Source organism: Notothenia rossii, assembly GCF_949606895.1.
Source record: "Notothenia rossii genome assembly, chromosome: 1".
In the NCBI taxonomy this organism is placed as follows: Eukaryota; Metazoa; Chordata; class Actinopteri; order Perciformes; family Nototheniidae; genus Notothenia; species Notothenia rossii.
This window is the reverse complement of record NC_136912.1, coordinates 73,746,060-73,764,932: the sequence shown is the minus strand read 5'-3', so window position 1 is coordinate 73,764,932 and position 18,873 is coordinate 73,746,060. Positions and strand designations below refer to the sequence as shown.

Here is an 18,873-nt window from a genome sequence, read left to right as displayed (position 1 = left end):
TGTAACATTAAATAAAATAAAAATTACATTTTTTTTTAAAACATTCCCGATCCCTGATTTTTTTCTCCCGATTCCGATCTTTTGAAAATCACGTGATAGGCTCCGATCCCCGATCACGTGATTGGGACATCTCTAGTAGCGAGTCCCACAGAAGAGTTTTAGTTCGATACATGGAAAATGATAAAGAAGATGTTTAGGGTCCAGTCACAACAACATCCGAGGCACCTTATTCTTTAGAAAACAAAATAATTCCCCCCTGATTGAACTGGGGGGAATTATTTTGTTTTCTAAAGAATTGCGTTTTGCAGAGCAAAACATTGTTTCCAAACAGAATTAACAGACATGGTCAACAAATCACATTGCTGCTGCAGCTTTAAATATATTTTGTACTTTTAATGGAAATGTTAATAATAAAGTAAAAATATCGAGAATACAGACATTTAAACTTTATTCTTAACATTAAAAAACGTTCTACTCTAGTTGTTCTGGCCCTAATACTCCTCCATACGAATATTAAAAAGGTATGAGTCTGAATAAACAAGTTTAAAATCAACAATCAATCGACACATAACTTGTAACTGCATTGCCAAAGCTCCATACCGCTATTGTATATGTTCAGTTATTATAAACACATTTTCACACCTCTCCCAGACTTAAGGAGACATGTAAACAGTATTACAAACTGTCAAATAGAGCTCAAGCAATTAGTTAATCTATCAATTAGTCAACTTGGATATGGATTAATTGTTTCCAGTTTTATACCAATACTTTAATTTTAAATAACCTGAAAACCTGTGTGACTCTTGGAAACTGAGCAGATGTTTTTATCTGTTTTTCAAGGACAGGATATCTGACATCTGATATCAGATTGAATAGATCTAATGAAAGAAGAAAAATGATCAAAGTATAGTAAACATGAATATTAATTTGGTATAAAAACATTTCAAACAGTCTCCTGTATCATACAAAGGAAATACTTTTATTTAGTAACACAAACCAAAATGAGAACACAAAATTTAAACTAAAAACAAGAGAAAATAACTTAACCTAAACAAAAAAAACGTAATCTCAACTAATAAAATAACTTAATGTGAACAAAAATGTTATCTGAACTCAAACTGGATTCAGACCAACTGTCCGTACATCTGCTGCTCCCTCTGATTGGTAGAGAGACAGAGAGCAGGAATCTGATTGGTAGTGTTAATCATAGATTGTACATATAAAATATGTAACCTTTCTGACAGTTTTAAATTAAGTTTCCAGTTCTGGTTTGTGTCTGTCTGTTGTTCAGGGGTTTCTTTATACTTCCATAGTTGAGGGACAGTCTGGATCAGTTTCTGTGTGATCTGGCTGTATCTGAAACACACTCTGGATCAGTTTCTGGATGCGGTCTAGGATGATCTGGTTGGAGCTGCAGCAATCTTCAGGTCCGTACGGGGGCGTGATGGTCAGGACCCCGGCCACCCTCAGGTCATCCCCCTCCTCCTCCACCGGGATCCGGTTCTTCTCCAGCCAGCTCCGGACGCCAGCTCTTCTCTTCCTCAGCTCCTCCGGGTCCAGCCTGCGGGTCTTCGCGGGGAGGAAGGAACTCTGGAGGCGCTGTGTGGTCTCCTCATCGGCCTCCTGCAGCACCTCCACCTCCTCCACAGCATGGCCCATCACCACCTGCACAGAAGCACCCCCATCCTCCTTGAAGTCCACCAGGACCAGACTGGCGGACACCGGGTCCACGGTGAGCAGCCAGCCGCGGCGCTCCTCATCTTTTCCCGCCTTCACCTTCACCTGTTTGTTGACGTAACGCATCCACTGCAGCGGACCCAAGAGAGGCCAGTCGCACTGCATCACTGCGGTCCACCTCACGAATCGATATACGGATATATTCCTCTAGTTTAGGGCTTTAAAATCCCCTCTTCTATCCACGCTTCTTCCTGTCAAACTACAGCTGCGCCCCGTCGCACACTTAACGACGCGTATGACGTCAGAGTATGAGGACACGGGACAGGAAGATAGGAAGGAAGAGGCGCAGAGGAATAAAAAAGAAACAAGATGGCATCGGGCTCAGATCACGGGCTGAAAAGAATAGTTTGGAAAAGTAAGTGCACCCCAACTGGAAGTTGTTTATTGTGCTATATTTGAAACAGAGTAACCATTCGTTTTCACAACTCAAAGGACTACTAAATATGTTTATTTTTTTACTCACTGTTTCTTCCTTTGTGACTCCTGCTGTTTATCGCTACGGAAGTTCAACGTACAACTTGCATTTTTAATAACATCAGACTTCACTTGGGTTAACGCTTGGCTTATGTGTTTGTCATGCCTGACATCGACTCATGTATCCCCCTTTTGGAGAGTGCAGTCCGTGTGAGGTCACTTTCTGTGGCTGAGCCCCACCTCAACTCAACAGGCTAGTAACTAACGTCAACACAAGTAGCTGAAATACGTTTAGCTAAGCTTAACTTGGACATCCTAAACGTTAATTTGTCAAACATTTCTTGTGTCGAAGAAGTATGTTTTCATTCCTGCAAAAAAACGTCTTTTGTTTCCTGCCGGGCAGCCATTGTGTGGAAATTAACCAAGGGAAACCGTAACGTTAATTTAGGCTGCTCACAATTACATTTAGCTAAACCGTATTCACTCCAATATAAAAAGGACCTTCTCCAGCTACACATCTTTCCTCTTATTTTCAACATAACAGGTCATTTCCTGACATGGAACATTGAAATAAATGTTTACAAATTGAGCCAACCTGCCACCATGGCAGATGTGTTTTCATTCCTTTTCTTAATAAATATTATTTTAAAGTTTAAAAATAGTCACCGATTAAGGATGCATGATACATATGTCCCACATTTCTACAGTTAAGTACTAAATGTTTATCATCATAAGGTTTTCCATATAGATTTGGCAGGTACCACAGTTTTATCACAACAACTCATCTCTTGGAAAACGCCTACACTCCAGTGTAACTCAAGTCTACCTCTGTTTCCAGTTGCAGCCTTGCAGGCATCTGTTCCATTATGTAAACCAGCATCAGTCTCTGCAGCCACTGAGTAGTGTTGGTGGTTTACCATCCTTCAGTTTGCAGCTAGTACTTATTTTGCAAAAAGAAAAAAGTGCAGTACCTCTGATCTTTGCCAAGTATTTATTATTCAGGTACAGATCCCTAGTGATAACTGCAATGAATCTAAGATGGTATTTTAATTATTTGGAAAACACAATCCCAAAAGATGAGTTTGTGGTTGGTTTTCGGTTTTCCCACACTTCCTCCAGAAATAAAATCTTTAACCAAAAATGATTGAGCAAAAACTGAAAATTAGAGACTAAATGAGGGTAATGTTTTGCAGTATAGTTTAGTTTTTTTATAATTTAATTTGAATTGTTTTCATGTGTAGTTAAATTAACAAACATACACTTCAAATGTCTTTATTTTATTTCATACGCTAGAAAGTGTAATATGAATTTTCTTGTCAATCTGTACATTCAGTCATATTCTTTGTTGTTTTTCATGTTCTTACAGAAATAAAAGACACAATTATTACAGACTGCAGGAATTCTGAAGTATGGAAGGTAGGACAAGCCTCCATGTACTCAATACAATATTAATCCTTAGAACTGTTACAACGTGTGTATTTTGTAAATTGTGTAACTTGCTGCTGTTAAATACCAACCAACTATGTGCTAGATGTGCAATATATATACATTACATTGCATTTAGCTGATGCTTTTATCCAAAGCGACTTACAATAAGTGCATTCAACCAAGAAGATACAAACTTGAAGAAAACAGAATCATATAAGTACATCAGGTTTCATAGAGCCAAAACATTTCAAGTGTTACTCAACTGGCTTTAGATAAGCCAGTCCTTTTATAGATGCCGTTAATAACTGTAATACATACCTGGCTGCTAATATCATAACTTAGCACTTTTTTTTAAATGCATGTCACATATTTAACATATGTAACACTAAGCTATCTGTGGCTCTTTTCCCTGCTGTTACTATGCAAATTTCCCCTCTGTGGGACTAATAAAGGTATTCTGATTCTGATTCAGATTTGTATTGACTCCACTTAATTACTGTGACTGTACATTTAATTATAATTTCCAGCAACATTTAACATTGTGAGAAATAATTTGACCTACCCACTGTGAATCTTTGTTCCTCACAGATATTGATTCTGGACCCCTTCACCACCAAGCTGCTCTCATCATGCTGCAAAATGTCCGATCTGATGTCAGAGAAAATAACAAGTAGGTCTACTTAACAGTTAAACACTGATTTTCATATCATATCAGTTATAGACCAATCTAACTGCAGTTTCTACCTGGATGTCTGTAGCTACTCTGTTGAAATAAACATTGTGTTTCTTTAGTTGTGGAAGACCTGTTCAAGAGCAGAGAGCCTGTTCCAGAAATGAAGGCCATCTACTTCATTTCACCGACCGCTAAGGTTTGCCATCATAACCCTGCAACCCCTGATAACATTGCAATTCCAATCAAGTTTTCATTTTGGTATGTTTTGTTAAATCTTAACATTTTATTTCATTTTATAGTGTGTCAATGCCTTCATTGGTGACTTCAAGACCAAACCTAAATATAAAGCCGCATATGTTTATTTCACCGATTGTAAGTAAACTGAATCACCACTTTCACAATATACAATTGAAAAACCAGACACAATGTTTTGATTTTCGTTTTTTAAACAGATAACATATATACTTCAAATGTTTTTTCCAACAGATTGTCCCGATGAGCTGTTCAACAACATGAAGCTGTACTGTGCAAAGTACATACGAGTGTGTAAGGAGATAAACATGTCCTTCATGCCACAGGAGGCCCAAGTGAGTCATTGCTGGGTGTATTCCTTAAAGAGCAACTTGCAGGTTAGAGACACCAGTGAATAAATGTGTAGGAAAATGATAAATACACTAGATTTTCCCAAAAATATACAGAAATATACACTACAGTGACATCTGGCGTCGTTTTAGTAAGACATTTTCACTTCCGCATAAAAAAGCCTCCGCACGTGACCTCCCGCGTGTGACGTAACATGGGGGGAACAAGGGGGAGAGCGGCCGGTGTAACGTATTAATAAACATGGATCCCAATGCTAGTTTTGACACAGAAGAGGTTGAAAATATATATTCGAATGCATATGATTATAATTATGAGCCTGCTAGGCGTCCAAGAGACCAGGAGCAGCCAAGGATTAGAAAATATAACGGCCATCGGAGAGAAATGGAGCTTTGGTGTGAGGAGAACCAGTGGAGAACAGAGCAGCTGTCTTGGTGAGTGACCGGCGTTAGCATGTTAGCACAACATTGTAAAGTTAGCAATCCTATATCAGGCTATAACTAAAGTAGTATTGATAATATAGTAACGTTACTGGGAGGACTGTTGATACTGATCCATAACATAAACGAATGCGCAAGTATCAGCCGTATCTCGCGTTACCTAATGCAACTCCACACTACGGTGCTGTGTACCGGAGGAGAGACGCAAGATACGGCTGATACTTGACGATCTGGCGGAGAAAGGTTGTGGAGCCTCCGTTGATATGCCGTTGTAAATGGCTTGATGGAAAGCAGGTGTGTAGTCGGGGAGGGTGCACAGCTGATTGCAGCAGGTGAGTGGAGGTTGAGCCGGGAGCCAGGAGTGACAGCCACCATGCACACACAAACACAGACAGGGGGAAACAAACAAACACAAAGGAGACGGCTGGAGCAGTACAGCCACCACAGCGTTACCTAATGCAATGTCTTACGGTACCGTGTACCGGAGGGGAGAGAGAGCAGCGAAGGGGGGAGAGAGAGAGCAGCAAAGGGGGGGAGAGAGATGTAATACGGTTTCTTGATAAGGCTGTGGAGACGGAGTATGTGCTGCAGGGAGGTGGATGCACAACGCACCCAGGAACAAACGCTAGCTCCGGTTCTTTTCCCGTGAGGGAAACTGTGGACTCGATGCTCTGACAGGCTTGAGTTTGTGCAACCTGCACAAACACAAGCTCACCATGATTACAAATGGTGAAATGCAATGTAAAATTACCGAAAAAATACCAGCTCACTAAATAACAACCGCTCAAACCAACTACAAACTACTACCGCGGATTGGGCAGAGAACGAGTCCGAGAAAGTTAACTCCCCCATGTGACGTAATATGACGCGTTTGACGTTAAAAAAAAGTAGTTTTCAGTAGCAGAGCTCAAAACGGCTCCTTTTCCTCTGAATTCCTGCCCTTATGTCTTGTAAAACATATCAAATCCTGCATTAACATTTTTAATTGTAATTTTCAGCATAAATGTAGTAAAAAAAAAAAAACCCTGCAAGTTGCTCTTTAAGCTTTTTTTTTCGCAGTACTCTATTTCCTCTTTTGTAGTTGGTAACTTGCTGACTGTAGAAAAACTGAGTTCGTTCAGTGTCATGTTGCTACTGAGATTGCCGTGTTTAGTGTGAACCCAGTGGACGTTGGCTGCTCTAAGATATGATTTAATTATTGCACAAACTATTACGTCACTGGCTTTGGAAATGGTTTTACAAAAAGGTCTTAACTTGTCCTCAATTGATTTATATTTTTACAAAGCATATTAAAGTTGTGTTGAAACGGTCCCAATTCAGTCCAAACAATATTTAGTTTGAACTCTGGTGTGTTAAATGCTTTGCAGGTGTTCACATGTGATAATCCAGGGGCTTTCCAAAGCATCTACAGTCCCAACAGCCAGGACAAAATGAACACACTGGAGACCATGGCAGACCAGCTCGTCTCGCTGTGTGCCACGCTGGACGAATACCCAGGAGTCCGATACAAGAAGTAAGCCAGAGAAGATTCGGTTTCTCAGCCTTGATAACACACCTCAGCCCCCGAGCCCGCTGAGACCTTTTACGAGAAAAGCTGGAATCGAGTCATAGAATACGTTACGGAACTAAATAACACGGCAAACGTCACCTTAATTTGCCCTATTTTAGCACAAATTACAAACTAAATGTAAATCCAAACAGAAGCACTTTGTGTTTTTGAAACCACTTTCTGAAACAACTTTAAAACCAAACATATATGTAAATGCGATAGTCAGACCAAAGAAAACAAACAAGGAAAAAAAAGGGTGACCCTGCATACATTGCTTTTAACTAGTATTCTCGTTATTCATATTCGTATCAGTGCAACATTGGTGTGTACTAACCTATCTGTGATAACTCATGTCAATAAATGTATCATTTAACCAGAGACGCCAACATGGAGAACGCCAAGACCCTCGCAGAGCTGGTGGACGACAAACTGGCCAAACACTACGAGCTGGATGACAGCGGCAAGAAAAAGGTGATACCCCTTCTGATAAAAGAGTGAAACACAATCCTATTCTAGGGAGTGAATGTGAACCTGAAAATAAGGTATTATTTTTCACTGATTGCTTGGAAATAAAACTCCCTCCTTTGCCTTGAGCAGATTTGAAAATGGTTGCTCTTCATAATACATTTGAGGAGGGAAAAAGCAGCATACAGTGGGGCAAAAAAGTATTTAGTCAGTCACCAATTGTGCAAGTTCTCCCACTTAAAAAGATGAGAGGCCTGTAATTTTCATCCTAGGTATACCTCAACTATGAGAGACAAAATTAGAAGAAAAAAAATCCAGAAAATCACATTGTCTGATTTTTAAAGAATTTATTTGCAAATGATGGTGGAAAATAAGTATTTGGTCAATAACAAACAAACAAGATTTCTGGCTCTCACAGACCTGTAACTTCTTCTTTAAGAGCCTCCTCTGTCCTCCACTTGTTAACTGTATTAATGGCACCTGTTTGAACTCGTTATCAGTATAAAAGACACCTGTCCACAACCTCAAACAGTCACACTCCAAACTCCACTATGGCCAAGACCAAAGAGCTGTCAAAGGACACACATTGTAGACATGCACCAGGCTGGGAAGACTGAATCTGCAATAGGTAAGCAGCTTGGTGTGAAGAAATCAACTGTGGGAGCAATTATTAGAAAATGGAAGACATACAAGACCACTGATAATCTCCCTTGGGTCAAAATGATCACAAGAACGGTGAGCAAAAATCCCAGAACCACACGGGGGGAACTAGTCAATGACCTGCAGAGAGCTGGGACCAAAGTAACAAAGGCTACCATCAGTAACACACTACGCCGCCAGGGACTCAAATCCTGCAGTGCCAGACGTGTCCCCCTGCTTAAGCCAGTACATGTCCAGGCCCGTCTGAAGTTTGCTAGAAAGCATTTAGATGATCCAGAAGAGTATTGGGAGAATGTCATATGGTCAGATGAAACCAAAATAGAACTTTTTGGTAAAAACTCAACTAGACATGTTTGGAGGAGAAAGAATGCTGAGTTGCATCCAAAGAACACCATACCTACTGTGAAACATGGGGGTGGAAACATCATGCTTTGGGGCTGTTGTTCTGCAAAGGGACCAGGACGACTGATCCGTGTAAAGGAAAGAATGAATGGGGCCATGTATCGTGAGATTTTGAGTGACAACCTCCTTCCATCAGCAAGGGCATTGAAGATGAAACGTGGCTGGGTCTTTCAGCATGACAATGATCCCAAACACACCGCCCGGGCAACGAAGGAGTGGCTTCGTAAGAAGCATTTCAAGGTCCTGGAGTGGCCTAGCCAGTCTCCAGATCTCAACCCCATAGAAAATCTTTGGAGGGAGTTGAAAGTCAGTGTTGCCCAGCGACAGCCCCAACACATCACTGCTCTAGAGGAGATCTGCATGGAGGAATGGGCCAAAAATACCAGCAACAGTGTGTGAAAACCTTTTAAGACTTACAGAAAACGTTTGACCTCTGTCATTGCCAACAAAGGGTATATAACAAAGTATTGAGATGAACTTTTGTTATTGACCAAATAGTTATTTTCCACCATAATTTGCAAATAAATTCTTTAAAAATCAGACAATGTGATTTTCTGGATATTTTTTTTTTCATTTTGTCTCTCATAGTTGAGGTATACCTAGGATGAAAATTACAGGCCTCTCATCTTTTTAAGTGGGAGAACTTGCACAATTGGTGGCTGACTAAATACTTTTTTGCCCCACTGTAAAAGAAAGAAAGAAAGAAAGAAAGAGAGAGAGAGAGAAAGGGCCCAACGAGAGACAGCAACCAGTGTTTTAATTATACAAAAAATGCATTATTATTTTAAAACTGTTTCTGTGTATTTCCCTCCTTCAAAAGGGAAAGACCCAGGCCCAGCTGCTGATAGTGGAGAGAGGTTTTGACCCCGTCAGCCCCATCCTGCATGAGCTGACCTACCAGGCCATGGCTTACGACCTCATTGATATCCAGGAAGACACCTACAAGTAATTAATCGCATCTATGTAATATGCTTAGTGCACCATGTCGGCAAGTCATAAGCCAGGAGGGTTTCGTTTTTTGGTTGTTTGTCTGCATTGCCTATTGTTGTGAGCGCAATATCGTATGAGCACAAAAATCCACTTGGATTCAAGGCTGAACTGATTTGGTTGTCAAAGGTCACAACAACCTCACCAGTTGGCACAATTTAAGACTCCATATGCTAATAACAAAAATGTAACCCAAATGTCTGATAGAATACATGATGAAGTGATGATATTTTGGACGGATTGATGTAAACTGGATCTTGACTGGTCAGCGAAGGCATACATCCACAAGATGTTGTATTAGATCAAATATAGGCAATACATTTTTAGCTATAAACCTTATTTTGATATTTGTGTTGCTAGATACAAAGCTGAAGATGGCCCAGAGAAGGAGGCCCAGCTGAGTGAGGACGACCAGCTCTGGATTAAGCTGAGGCACAAGCACATCGCTGAAGTAGCAGAGTAAGTGTGCTAGATCTGAAGGATGAAGGTGTCTCCCTAACACTTCTTTAACCAGACCCTAACCTCATTGTATCTCCCAATAGACAAATCCCAAAGCTGGTAAAGGAAATAGCTGCTAGCAAGAAGAAGCCAGATGGAAAGGTACAGACCTGAGATTTCTCCTGATTTATTGAGCTGTATAGTTCATACTTAAAACGCATATCTTGAGCAAACATTGCATCCTCTGTTTTTTTAGATCACAATTGCCAATTTGTCCCAGATGATGAAGAAGATGCCAGCCTTCCGTAAACAAATGACTGAGGTATGTGGTACCAATATCAATTATCATGTGAGGTTGACATATAGGCCAATCATTTCTGGCTTCTATAAATATCTTTGTTTTCCATAAAAGGAAGTTCATCATCTCCAGTAACAATACTTACATTGAAATGTTCACATTTTTCTCAACTTTAGAAAAAGGCTCATCTGCATTTGGCCGAGGACTGCATGGAACATTACTCAAAAAACGTGGAGAAGCTCTGCAAAGCTGAACAGGTCCGTTTGCCCCGAGATCTTCTGGATTAAATTGCATCTTTGGTGACACACATTTTCTTCTGGTATAATCCATTGAGAAAAACAGGTTTATGTTGGGATAAAACATAAAAGTGAATGCAATTTAAGGCTTAGTCATTTGAATGAACTTAATTCTCCTTATCAGTCATTTTGTGGCAAGTTTAGGTTAGTTTTGCAGCTCTGTTCAAATGAATTTAAAACCCATCTGGTAATGCGTGGGTGAAAGAGACTGGGCCTCCTAAGGAAAGACTTTGTGAATGTGTGTTATAGTACTTCTCACTCTCCAGCCTGAATGGGACATCAAAAGGTAAAGGTTTGTCTCTGTGTAGGACCTTGCAGTGGGGTCAGACGTGGAGGGGGTGAAGGTGAAAGACGCCATGAGGACCCTGCTACCTGTGCTGCTCCACCCATACAACCCCCCCGACAAGATCAGAGCTGTGCTGCTCTACATCTTCAGCCTCAGCGGTAAGACACGTTGTCACAGCTCCATGAATGCTCCATGCTTCAGAGTTAACAAGAGCAGACACTAAGAATCAGTTAGGCTGTTATCCCCAAAGCACATTCTCAGTTGAATACTAATCCTACGTTTGTATGCATTCAATGATTTAATAAAAAGTAAAAAAAGGAATAATGAAAACATTAAAACTTAAAGCCTTTCCTTGTATATCAAAACTTCCGTCGTTGATTATTTGACCAAGAGGATGCAGCCCTTATAACCTATAATCAGTTATTTTATTTGTATTTACTTGGTGTGTGTGTAAACAGGAACAACGACCGAGAACTTAAACAAACTCATCCAGCATGTAAAGATCGAGGACCAACAAGAGTTCATCTTGAACTGGAAAGCACTGGGAGTCCCCATCATCACCTCGGTATGTACAGAAGAGGAAAACAAAACTGCTTTTCATGGCAGTTGATTGTAGATGAGTTCTTTAAAACCTTCCGCTATGATACATAATGCTGGTTGTTCACTCTGAGTTTCTTTAGTTTGTGACATCTGCTTGAATCCTGCTTACTCTCTTCTTGTACCTTTTTTCTTTCTAGCCTAGTTTCTTCTCCCGTAAACCAACCAGACGCGATCGTTCCCAGGAGGACACTTACAAGCTTTCCAGATGGACTCCTGTCATAAAAGATGTGATGGAGGTCAGTGAGATTATATTGACACGTTACAATACCATTATTATGCCATGATGAACTACGAAGCATAAATCCAGGAGATGTAGGAAGCAATTATAGGAAAGAAAAAACTCCCGGTGTTACCGTAAGTTACGTCTTACACATTTCTACATCTAGGTCGATCTAAGCGCTTCCCCAGTCCCCGCCCCCACTGAAAGGAATTTTCTAAAAAATAAATGATGAAAAGACGCGTGAAATCAAGAGAGTTATCAGTATCGGGTAATCCGGTAGGAATTGCAACACAAACACGATCGATTGTGTTTTTCTTTATGGCCACATCGATTTCTAAAATACATCATTACCAGCATCTAATAAAGCACTTTGAATTGCCTTGCCTAATAATGCACAACTTCTGAGTTGATCCCCGGGGATTATCCTTTTCCAGCAACATCCCTCAGTCTGTACCAATCCTCTTTCCCATAATGGAAAATGTTTTGTGTTAAAGGTGGGGTAGGTCATTTTGGAGAAACCAGCTAGAGTGCGCTAGAATTTGAAAATACACAGCCGGAAAAAATCTGCCACTTCCTTACAGAGCCCCTCCTCCAACACACACATGACCAATGAGGGCACGAGATAAGTTTGTGCACAGATGGAAGGCTGACAGGCAGGTAGGCCATCCAGTTATTTTAGCCAGGCCGGCTAAAATGTTTGGTCATGCTTTTTACAGCGCTAGGGCTTCCACGGATGATATTTTTTTATGGATTTTTTGTCAAAGCACTTAAGATATGCATTGCTATCGGGATGTGTTCAGAGCATTCCCTGGAAGATAACAAAAAGTGTATCTCGAGCCGGTTTCTCAAACTTACCTACCCCATCTTTAAACTGAGGTTTGATGTCACTGTCAGCCTTCTTTAAGATTCATGCTCACAGGAGTTCACCTTTTTTGAATGTGTCTCTTGTAATCTCTGCTATTGAGTCGAATTCTGAAAACTAGATGGGGAACTGAGGCACCGTTTCCTGTTTCCCCTTTGCTCATGATACAAGGTTGTTATTCAGAAATCTAATAACAACATTTCAGTTCTGTAATTTCACAGAACTGATTTCCACATGTTGATATTGAGTAAAGCCTGATAAAGGAAACTTAAACTCTAAAAGAAAGTTGAGATTGTCAATTTATGAGCAATATACGTGGTTAACCAGTTGGGAGAGCTCATTGTTCCATTGTTTGCAGATAGGCTTTGAATCTATAATTTTATGGTTAAAATGTTTTATTTGATAAAGAATAGCAATAACTCTGTCTCACCTGTAACACATTCTGTTCTTTTATGTCTTCTCCTCATTTTGACTTCCTTTTCCTTCCTGCTATTACGTGAAAAGCCATTTCTGAGCAATCTCACCACAAGAGCACTTGGTTTCCTGTACAGTTTCCCCTCACAGCACAAAACAAACATGTTGTTGATGATGATACCTAGTTGGTGGTCACAGAGGTGTCAGAAATCGTTTTAAGCTGTCTCACAGACTTTACGTTTTCACATAATTCTAAAAAACACACATTGGATTCCAAATGTGAACAGAAGGTAGCACTACCACCTGAAACCAAAGCCCCTTTGTGAAACCTGAGAAAAAGTGGTCGCTTGTTGGTCAGGGAAAGTATTTGCTAAACTAATCAATATGATTCTAACCTTCTTAAACATTAGTAGGGTGACAACTGAGTAGTTAAAGTCAAAAATTGATTGTAGTCTTCTATGAATGCCTTAATATTGCTTGGGGGTTCTAGATGAACTGCATATGAATGAAACTAGTGTGGGCTAGCTTAGGAAACTGAATCACATTTGTTGTCGCTTATGGCTCGGGAAGGATGTGTTCCAGGTGTCCCACAACAACAATAACTATCTCTGACAGAGAGTTGCCCGGTCATAAACTGGCAACATCAACAAAATGCTAGGGCAGCCCCTGGGAGATAGTGGCTGCTCAAGGTTGGTCAGCTGCGTCAGAGGGCAAAAGATGACATGCAGGGGAAATTAGTCCCCAACAACTAGGATACCTTGTATACGCACATGCAAAAAGCGATACTCAAATATATGTTATGGCTGGCCCCAAAGGGTTTGTTTTTTGTCTTTGCTTTTAAATTGCTTGATTAAAATCCTATTACCTTCAGGATGCCGTGGAGAACAAACTGGACACCAAAGAGTGGCCGCACCTGTCTGAGAGTCCTGCTGCCTGGAATGGCTCCGGGGCCGTCAGGTATAGTTGTTATTTATATTTTATTTTGTATCATGCTTAACCTGCGTCAATTGTTTCTTGAAATACATATAAATGCTAGAGGAGATGCTCCTGCTCTTGATTTTTTTGGAGCAATGATCTAATTAACCAACTTAATATCAAAAGCCATGCAAACCCTTTTCATCGTTTGAATATGTTTATTTTGTAAAGCTGGCAGCTTCTCAAAAGGGACACAGAAAGTCACAATTAGATTTTACACACAAATGAGAGGATGATTTAGCGCCCTCTAGTGAGGATTTGTATTACTACACCGCTTCTGCTCTTGATATGGGGTTTTCATTTTGAAGCTTTCCTGCCACCAAGTTTACTAAAATGACTCATTTTGCTGTTGACTCTGTTGTTTTCTGGAATCTTCATATAAATATGTCTTCCTTGCCGTAAGGTTGATTTTGCTGTGTTAGTTCCACCTTTCACATGGACGTTTTGTCAACGTATTTCACTGTCCCCCTCTGCCCCACAGCGCCCGTCAGAAGCACAAAGCCAGCTCTCAGGATGAACGCCGGACCGGGTCGCGCCTCATCGTGTTTGTTGTGGGAGGGATGAGCTACTCTGAAATGCGCTGTGCCTACGAGGTGACCCAGACGGTCAAATCCTGCGAGGTCATCATAGGTGAGAAGTTAAACAAGATTACATAGATCAAATGAACTACTTTTCTGGACAGATTGTGTTCACTGACTATGCAAGGACAATTTTTTTTTGTGCTGAATATATCCAAATGATGCCTTTGTTGTGTTGTCTCCATTCAACTAAATATATAGATGGGTTTACAGTATAAAAACCAACTAACTTTGACGCTAGAGGCCACTGTCTGTTTTTATTTCCAGCTGTTTGACACCATTTAGTGGAGCTAATAAGAACTGTAAAATGTGTACACTTAAATTGGGACGTTACAGTTATTTTTACTTTGTTTTCAGGGTCTTCTCACATTTTGACCCCAACCGGTCTCCTGAATGACATCAAGGCTCTGAGCAAAGCCCCGAGCAAAGCCCCCATGGAAACGTTAACAATAGAGGAAAGGAGCAACGCCTGAGAGGTTTCCCCTAACTCCAAAACGTCCCCCTGCCTCCCTAAATCTCACATTACTCAGCACAGTGCACTCAACTCAACTTCCTGTGTGGAAAACTGAAGGGAATTTGCCTTATACTTATTCGTATTCTTATGTTTTAATACTCTTTTCAACCCTGGTGCACATTTATATTAGGCATGAGGGCAAATTATTTGTTTAATTTGTTGTTATTTGATTAGATCAATCATATTCAAATGGAATTGCCCTAATCCTACTATAAACATTTAAGTAATTATGTGTCATCTGCCTTTTTGTGTTCTGGTTATGCTACATGTTGAAAGACCTCTGAGGAACTTTCAGAGAGAGAATTGAGATGGTAAGTAGCACAAAGCTAATGTATATACTGTATGTACGCAATGAGTCCTGACTTTTTCAGTCACACGTTATGTAATTTTGAAGAGTGTTTTTAACATAGAGTATTTACGTTTTTCTTTAATTGAACAACTGACTAATAAATGGAGGAGGTGGTTCAAAAATGGTCTGAGTCCTGATCATATTTACAGTTCATTTTGTAGTGTTTGTTGATTAGGATGCAGCAAAAAAGAAATCGTTACGGGAAATTGCATTAAACAATACTTAGAGAAATTACTTGATTACCTTTGATTAACTAATTAAACCTAATTTTAGATAATGAAACTAGATACTGACCTCACTTAATTTTATAAGAAAAAGCAACCATGTTGTTATATTACATTAGGGTGGTCCTTCAAATTGAAAGTCTAAGCTCCAACCCCCAGAATTCCCTCAATCTGACAACATTTACCCCTCCCTCATCAACCTTGAAGTTTAACCTCAGTGTGGCAGTCCAGGTCGATGAGGGAGTGGTAAATGTTGTCATATTGAGGAAAAAATTCACCAGGAGAGTTTTCTTGGCCCAATCCCAAACCGCCCCCTACCCCTACACACTACCCCTCCGTTCGCGCACATTAAGTGCTGTTCCAAACCAACGAGTGTGGAGGGGGAGTGGGCTATCAAGCCCTCAAACAGCGAGTCTGCATCTGTGTTGACTGGAGACCGGTCTCTACTTGACCGGACTCAACGCTGTGTGTCCGTCAGGGAAGTAGTTCCTGCAAACATCCGCTGATAAATTGCGATGTTAACAACCTCATGATAACCTCATCTTTTTTTAACTTAGGATCATACCTGTGTTTAGTCTAGAAAAAGGTAAATGTGTGCATTTTATTATAAAATTGTGTATATTTACAGACTGTTGCAAAAACTAAGAAGCTTACCTACCTTTTAGTTTTAAACCTTATCAGGTTTAAAACTAAAAGAGCTTTACAAAAAAGAAGAAAACACAATTAAAGATGTTTGGAGTTTTATTTGAGTTATTAATTTAAATGTTTTGTCAGAGATGCTGATTTGAAACCGTTGTTACATACAGTTACAGCATTTCCTGTTTCTGCCGGAGAGAGGAGAGTTTGTCCCAAAGCATGCTGCTGTATTTACTCCCTCCATCTGACAGGAGGGAGCTTCATGTGTCACTCCACGGAGTTCACTCCGTAACGGAGGAGGAGTGTGTAGGTGTAGGGCGTGTTTTGGGATTGGGCCTAATAGAATGAATTCTGGGGGTTGGAGCTTAGACTTTCCAACTTTCAATTTTAAGGAGCACCCTATGTGAGGCTAAACTTCAAGGTTGATGAGGGAGGGGTAAATGTTGTTGGGATTTGAATAAAATTCACCAGGTGAGTTTTCTTGACTATCATAACACATTCCGGTGGTTGGAGCTTAAAATACATGAATTCAAAAATGTACATGGCACTAAGGACTAAAAATATGTTTGCATAAGGTGAAGAATTGTAAGCTGGCAAACATCTCTACAGCAGTCAGTTAATATACATACCTAATAATTCGTTTCCTAAAAAGAAAGTGGAATGCAGATATGTGTTAAATTGTACAGTAGGACTTCAATCCGTCGACCAAAAAACTGCTTAATTTCTTGTTTGAATTTATGGATTTTATTTATGGCAGAATGATTACATATTGTATAAATATAGCAATCCTTGAGGTTGTGCCTTAGTAATATGTTGTATTCAGTAAAACAGTTCTGTACTGTAATCTACTAACTATACATATAGGAGAAAACTGACCTGTTTTATATGGCCTATCTTTGCTAGTTTAATATTCCTATACTAACAAACTGTGAGCATGAGGATCATCGCAACAATTGTTATCAATTTATCACGAGGAAAAGATCAAATTTTTCCCAAACAACAACATTCAGGTAATTTCAATATTTAATACTTCACTAATGCATGTTTATAGCTTTCTTTGAACTTGAAAAATGCATATCTGAGGAAGAGCATTTTACAAGATTTAAAACATAATATGATCTTAAAACAGCTCTTATAATGATACATTTGACTGATGTATGGAGCAGCATGGTAAGGCTGAGACCAACTTTCACAGTGTCAGTTACAGGAAAAAGTGTTGGGTGACATTTAAACACACTCACAGGGTGCTCCTGCTTCATTGACCCTATATAGAGGGACACTTACCCTTGACAATGATCCATGCTCTCTAACAATGACCTACTTTCATTTGTCACATATATTTATATATAATTATCCTATTCTGCTGTCAGTCTTGGGTGCTTCCCTTTTTCTTCCAGGGATCTTCAAATAGTCCCAATTTGCACGTTTAAATTGGGTCTACCCAACCAAAATATTTTAATCTGTGAGTTTGTAATGTGTAAAAAGTCAGCAAAACTGCTACTGTAATCTCAAAACCTGTTATGTTTAAGAAGGAACAAATTCTAACTTAATCTAGTAAATTGAGAATAATTAAAATAATAAAGGTGAGATCGACAAGTAGAGGCTATTGTAAAGGAGGTTGGATAAAGTTACCCTACAATCCTTTGATATTTTACGAATCAACCCATGAAAATATTACTGTAAATCCATCCATTTGATCTTACTTTTTAAAGCTTTTGATTATTTAACGTATTAAATTCAGAAATGATTTCAATTCTCTTAACAATTGTTTCTTATATTATTGTATTTTACAGATATTTAATTGGTAAACAAAGAGGACTTTAAGTTTAATCAATGTCAGTTTCCTAAAGTGTCTTTCTTCTGCGCATGCGTGCGAGCTCCCACCTCCACCCGCAGAGGCTTCTGCTGTTGTCGTGACAACCGGCGTTTACAGGAAAGTCAAAGCTAAAATCTGACTTCTGACAGCTAAAGTTTTCTCCTAACGTTTGCTCCTAACTCGTTGTTTGGCACCAATGGATTCGGGTGAGTTATGTTCAGAGAGGATACGTTCCGGTTAGAATGCTGCCGACCTGCAAAGGTGTTGCTGCAGTCCCGGGGCGAGGAGTCGTGGAGCCGGTGGAAAGCAAACAAAGTGACGGCCTCAGAGGAGCTCAAAGCGGGGAAGAGAGACGACAAGGCCTCGCTGTTCAGGAATGGCCCGACGGATCCAGATTTGAGGGAGAGTTTGTGAACGGGTTCAAACACGGCAACGGGAAGTACACCTGGAGAAATGGAGAGGTAGGTTTAACGTCAAATTAATCTGTTAACGAATCAGTCAAATATGAGCCCTTTTTATCAGTGGTGGGAGAAGTATTCATATTTTGTACTTAAGTAAAAGTCGAAGTACTAGACGTGTATGAATACTCTGTTACAAGTTAAAGTCCTGCATTCAAAATGTTACTCAAGTAAAAGCCCAAAAGTATAAGCTGGCATCAACATAAAGTAGGCTTACCTCACTTTGAAAGTTCTCACTGCAGATTGGCCTTTTTTTATATATATATATAATATGTTTTGGTTATAATAATTGATGCATTAAAGTGTTATCAAAGCTGGAAAAGGTGCAGCTAGTTTGAATTACTTTGTATACTGCAGAGTAGCTTGTGAATTACTCCAGCTGTATAAAGTCTTATTTAACCTGTTAAGCCCCAAGCCTCTTTTTTCAGGCCTCAGGCTCGAAATTGACATTCCCAGAACAAATTACCATAACTTCACTTCTAGAAGGGTAAATTAATAATCTTTTTTCTCAAAGCAATTATAAACCTGTGAGTTGGCTGTAGAAAAGTCAGAGT

At 39.8% G+C, this 18,873-nt stretch overlaps 2 protein-coding genes across 2 annotated transcripts; one reads left to right on the top strand and one right to left on the bottom strand.

Moving 5' to 3' along the window:
- Positions 1 to 958: 958 nt before the first annotated feature.
- Positions 959 to 1,978, bottom strand: gemin6 (gem (nuclear organelle) associated protein 6). The gene has a single exon (XM_079642407.1). It carries the CDS (start codon positions 1,840 to 1,842, stop codon positions 1,300 to 1,302), a length of 543 nt encoding a protein of 180 aa, XP_079498533.1. The 5' UTR covers positions 1,843 to 1,978; the 3' UTR covers positions 959 to 1,299.
- A 24-nt stretch (positions 1,979 to 2,002) lies between these two features.
- On the top strand, positions 2,003 to 15,309 carry stxbp3 (syntaxin binding protein 3). The gene is made up of 19 exons (XM_079642395.1): positions 2,003 to 2,092; positions 3,518 to 3,567; positions 4,168 to 4,249; positions 4,372 to 4,448; positions 4,552 to 4,624; positions 4,739 to 4,839; positions 6,660 to 6,805; positions 7,219 to 7,312; positions 9,189 to 9,313; positions 9,716 to 9,814; positions 9,898 to 9,955; positions 10,050 to 10,115; positions 10,268 to 10,348; positions 10,696 to 10,831; positions 11,132 to 11,238; positions 11,411 to 11,509; positions 13,641 to 13,726; positions 14,226 to 14,374; positions 14,680 to 15,309. Exons 1-19 carry the CDS (start codon positions 2,047 to 2,049, stop codon positions 14,793 to 14,795), a joined length of 1,791 nt encoding a protein of 596 aa, XP_079498521.1. The 5' UTR covers positions 2,003 to 2,046; the 3' UTR covers positions 14,796 to 15,309.
- The last annotated feature ends 3,564 nt before the right edge of the window (positions 15,310 to 18,873 follow it).

Bases quoted from the DNA above. Each gene is read 5' to 3' on its own strand.
- stxbp3 (XM_079642395.1), top strand. From the start codon at position 2,047: ATGGCATCGGGCTCAGATCACGGGCTGAAAAGAATAGTTTGGAAAA. The intron at 4,625-4,738 runs GTAAGTAAACTG...TTTTTCCAACAG, and splicing joins ATATGTTTATTTCACCGATT to ATTGTCCCGATGAGCTGTTC. The intron at 4,840-6,659 runs GTGAGTCATTGC...AATGCTTTGCAG, and splicing joins TCATGCCACAGGAGGCCCAA to GTGTTCACATGTGATAATCC.
- gemin6 (XM_079642407.1), bottom strand. From the start codon at position 1,842: ATGCAGTGCGACTGGCCTCTCTTGGGTCCGCTGCAGTGGATGCGTTAC.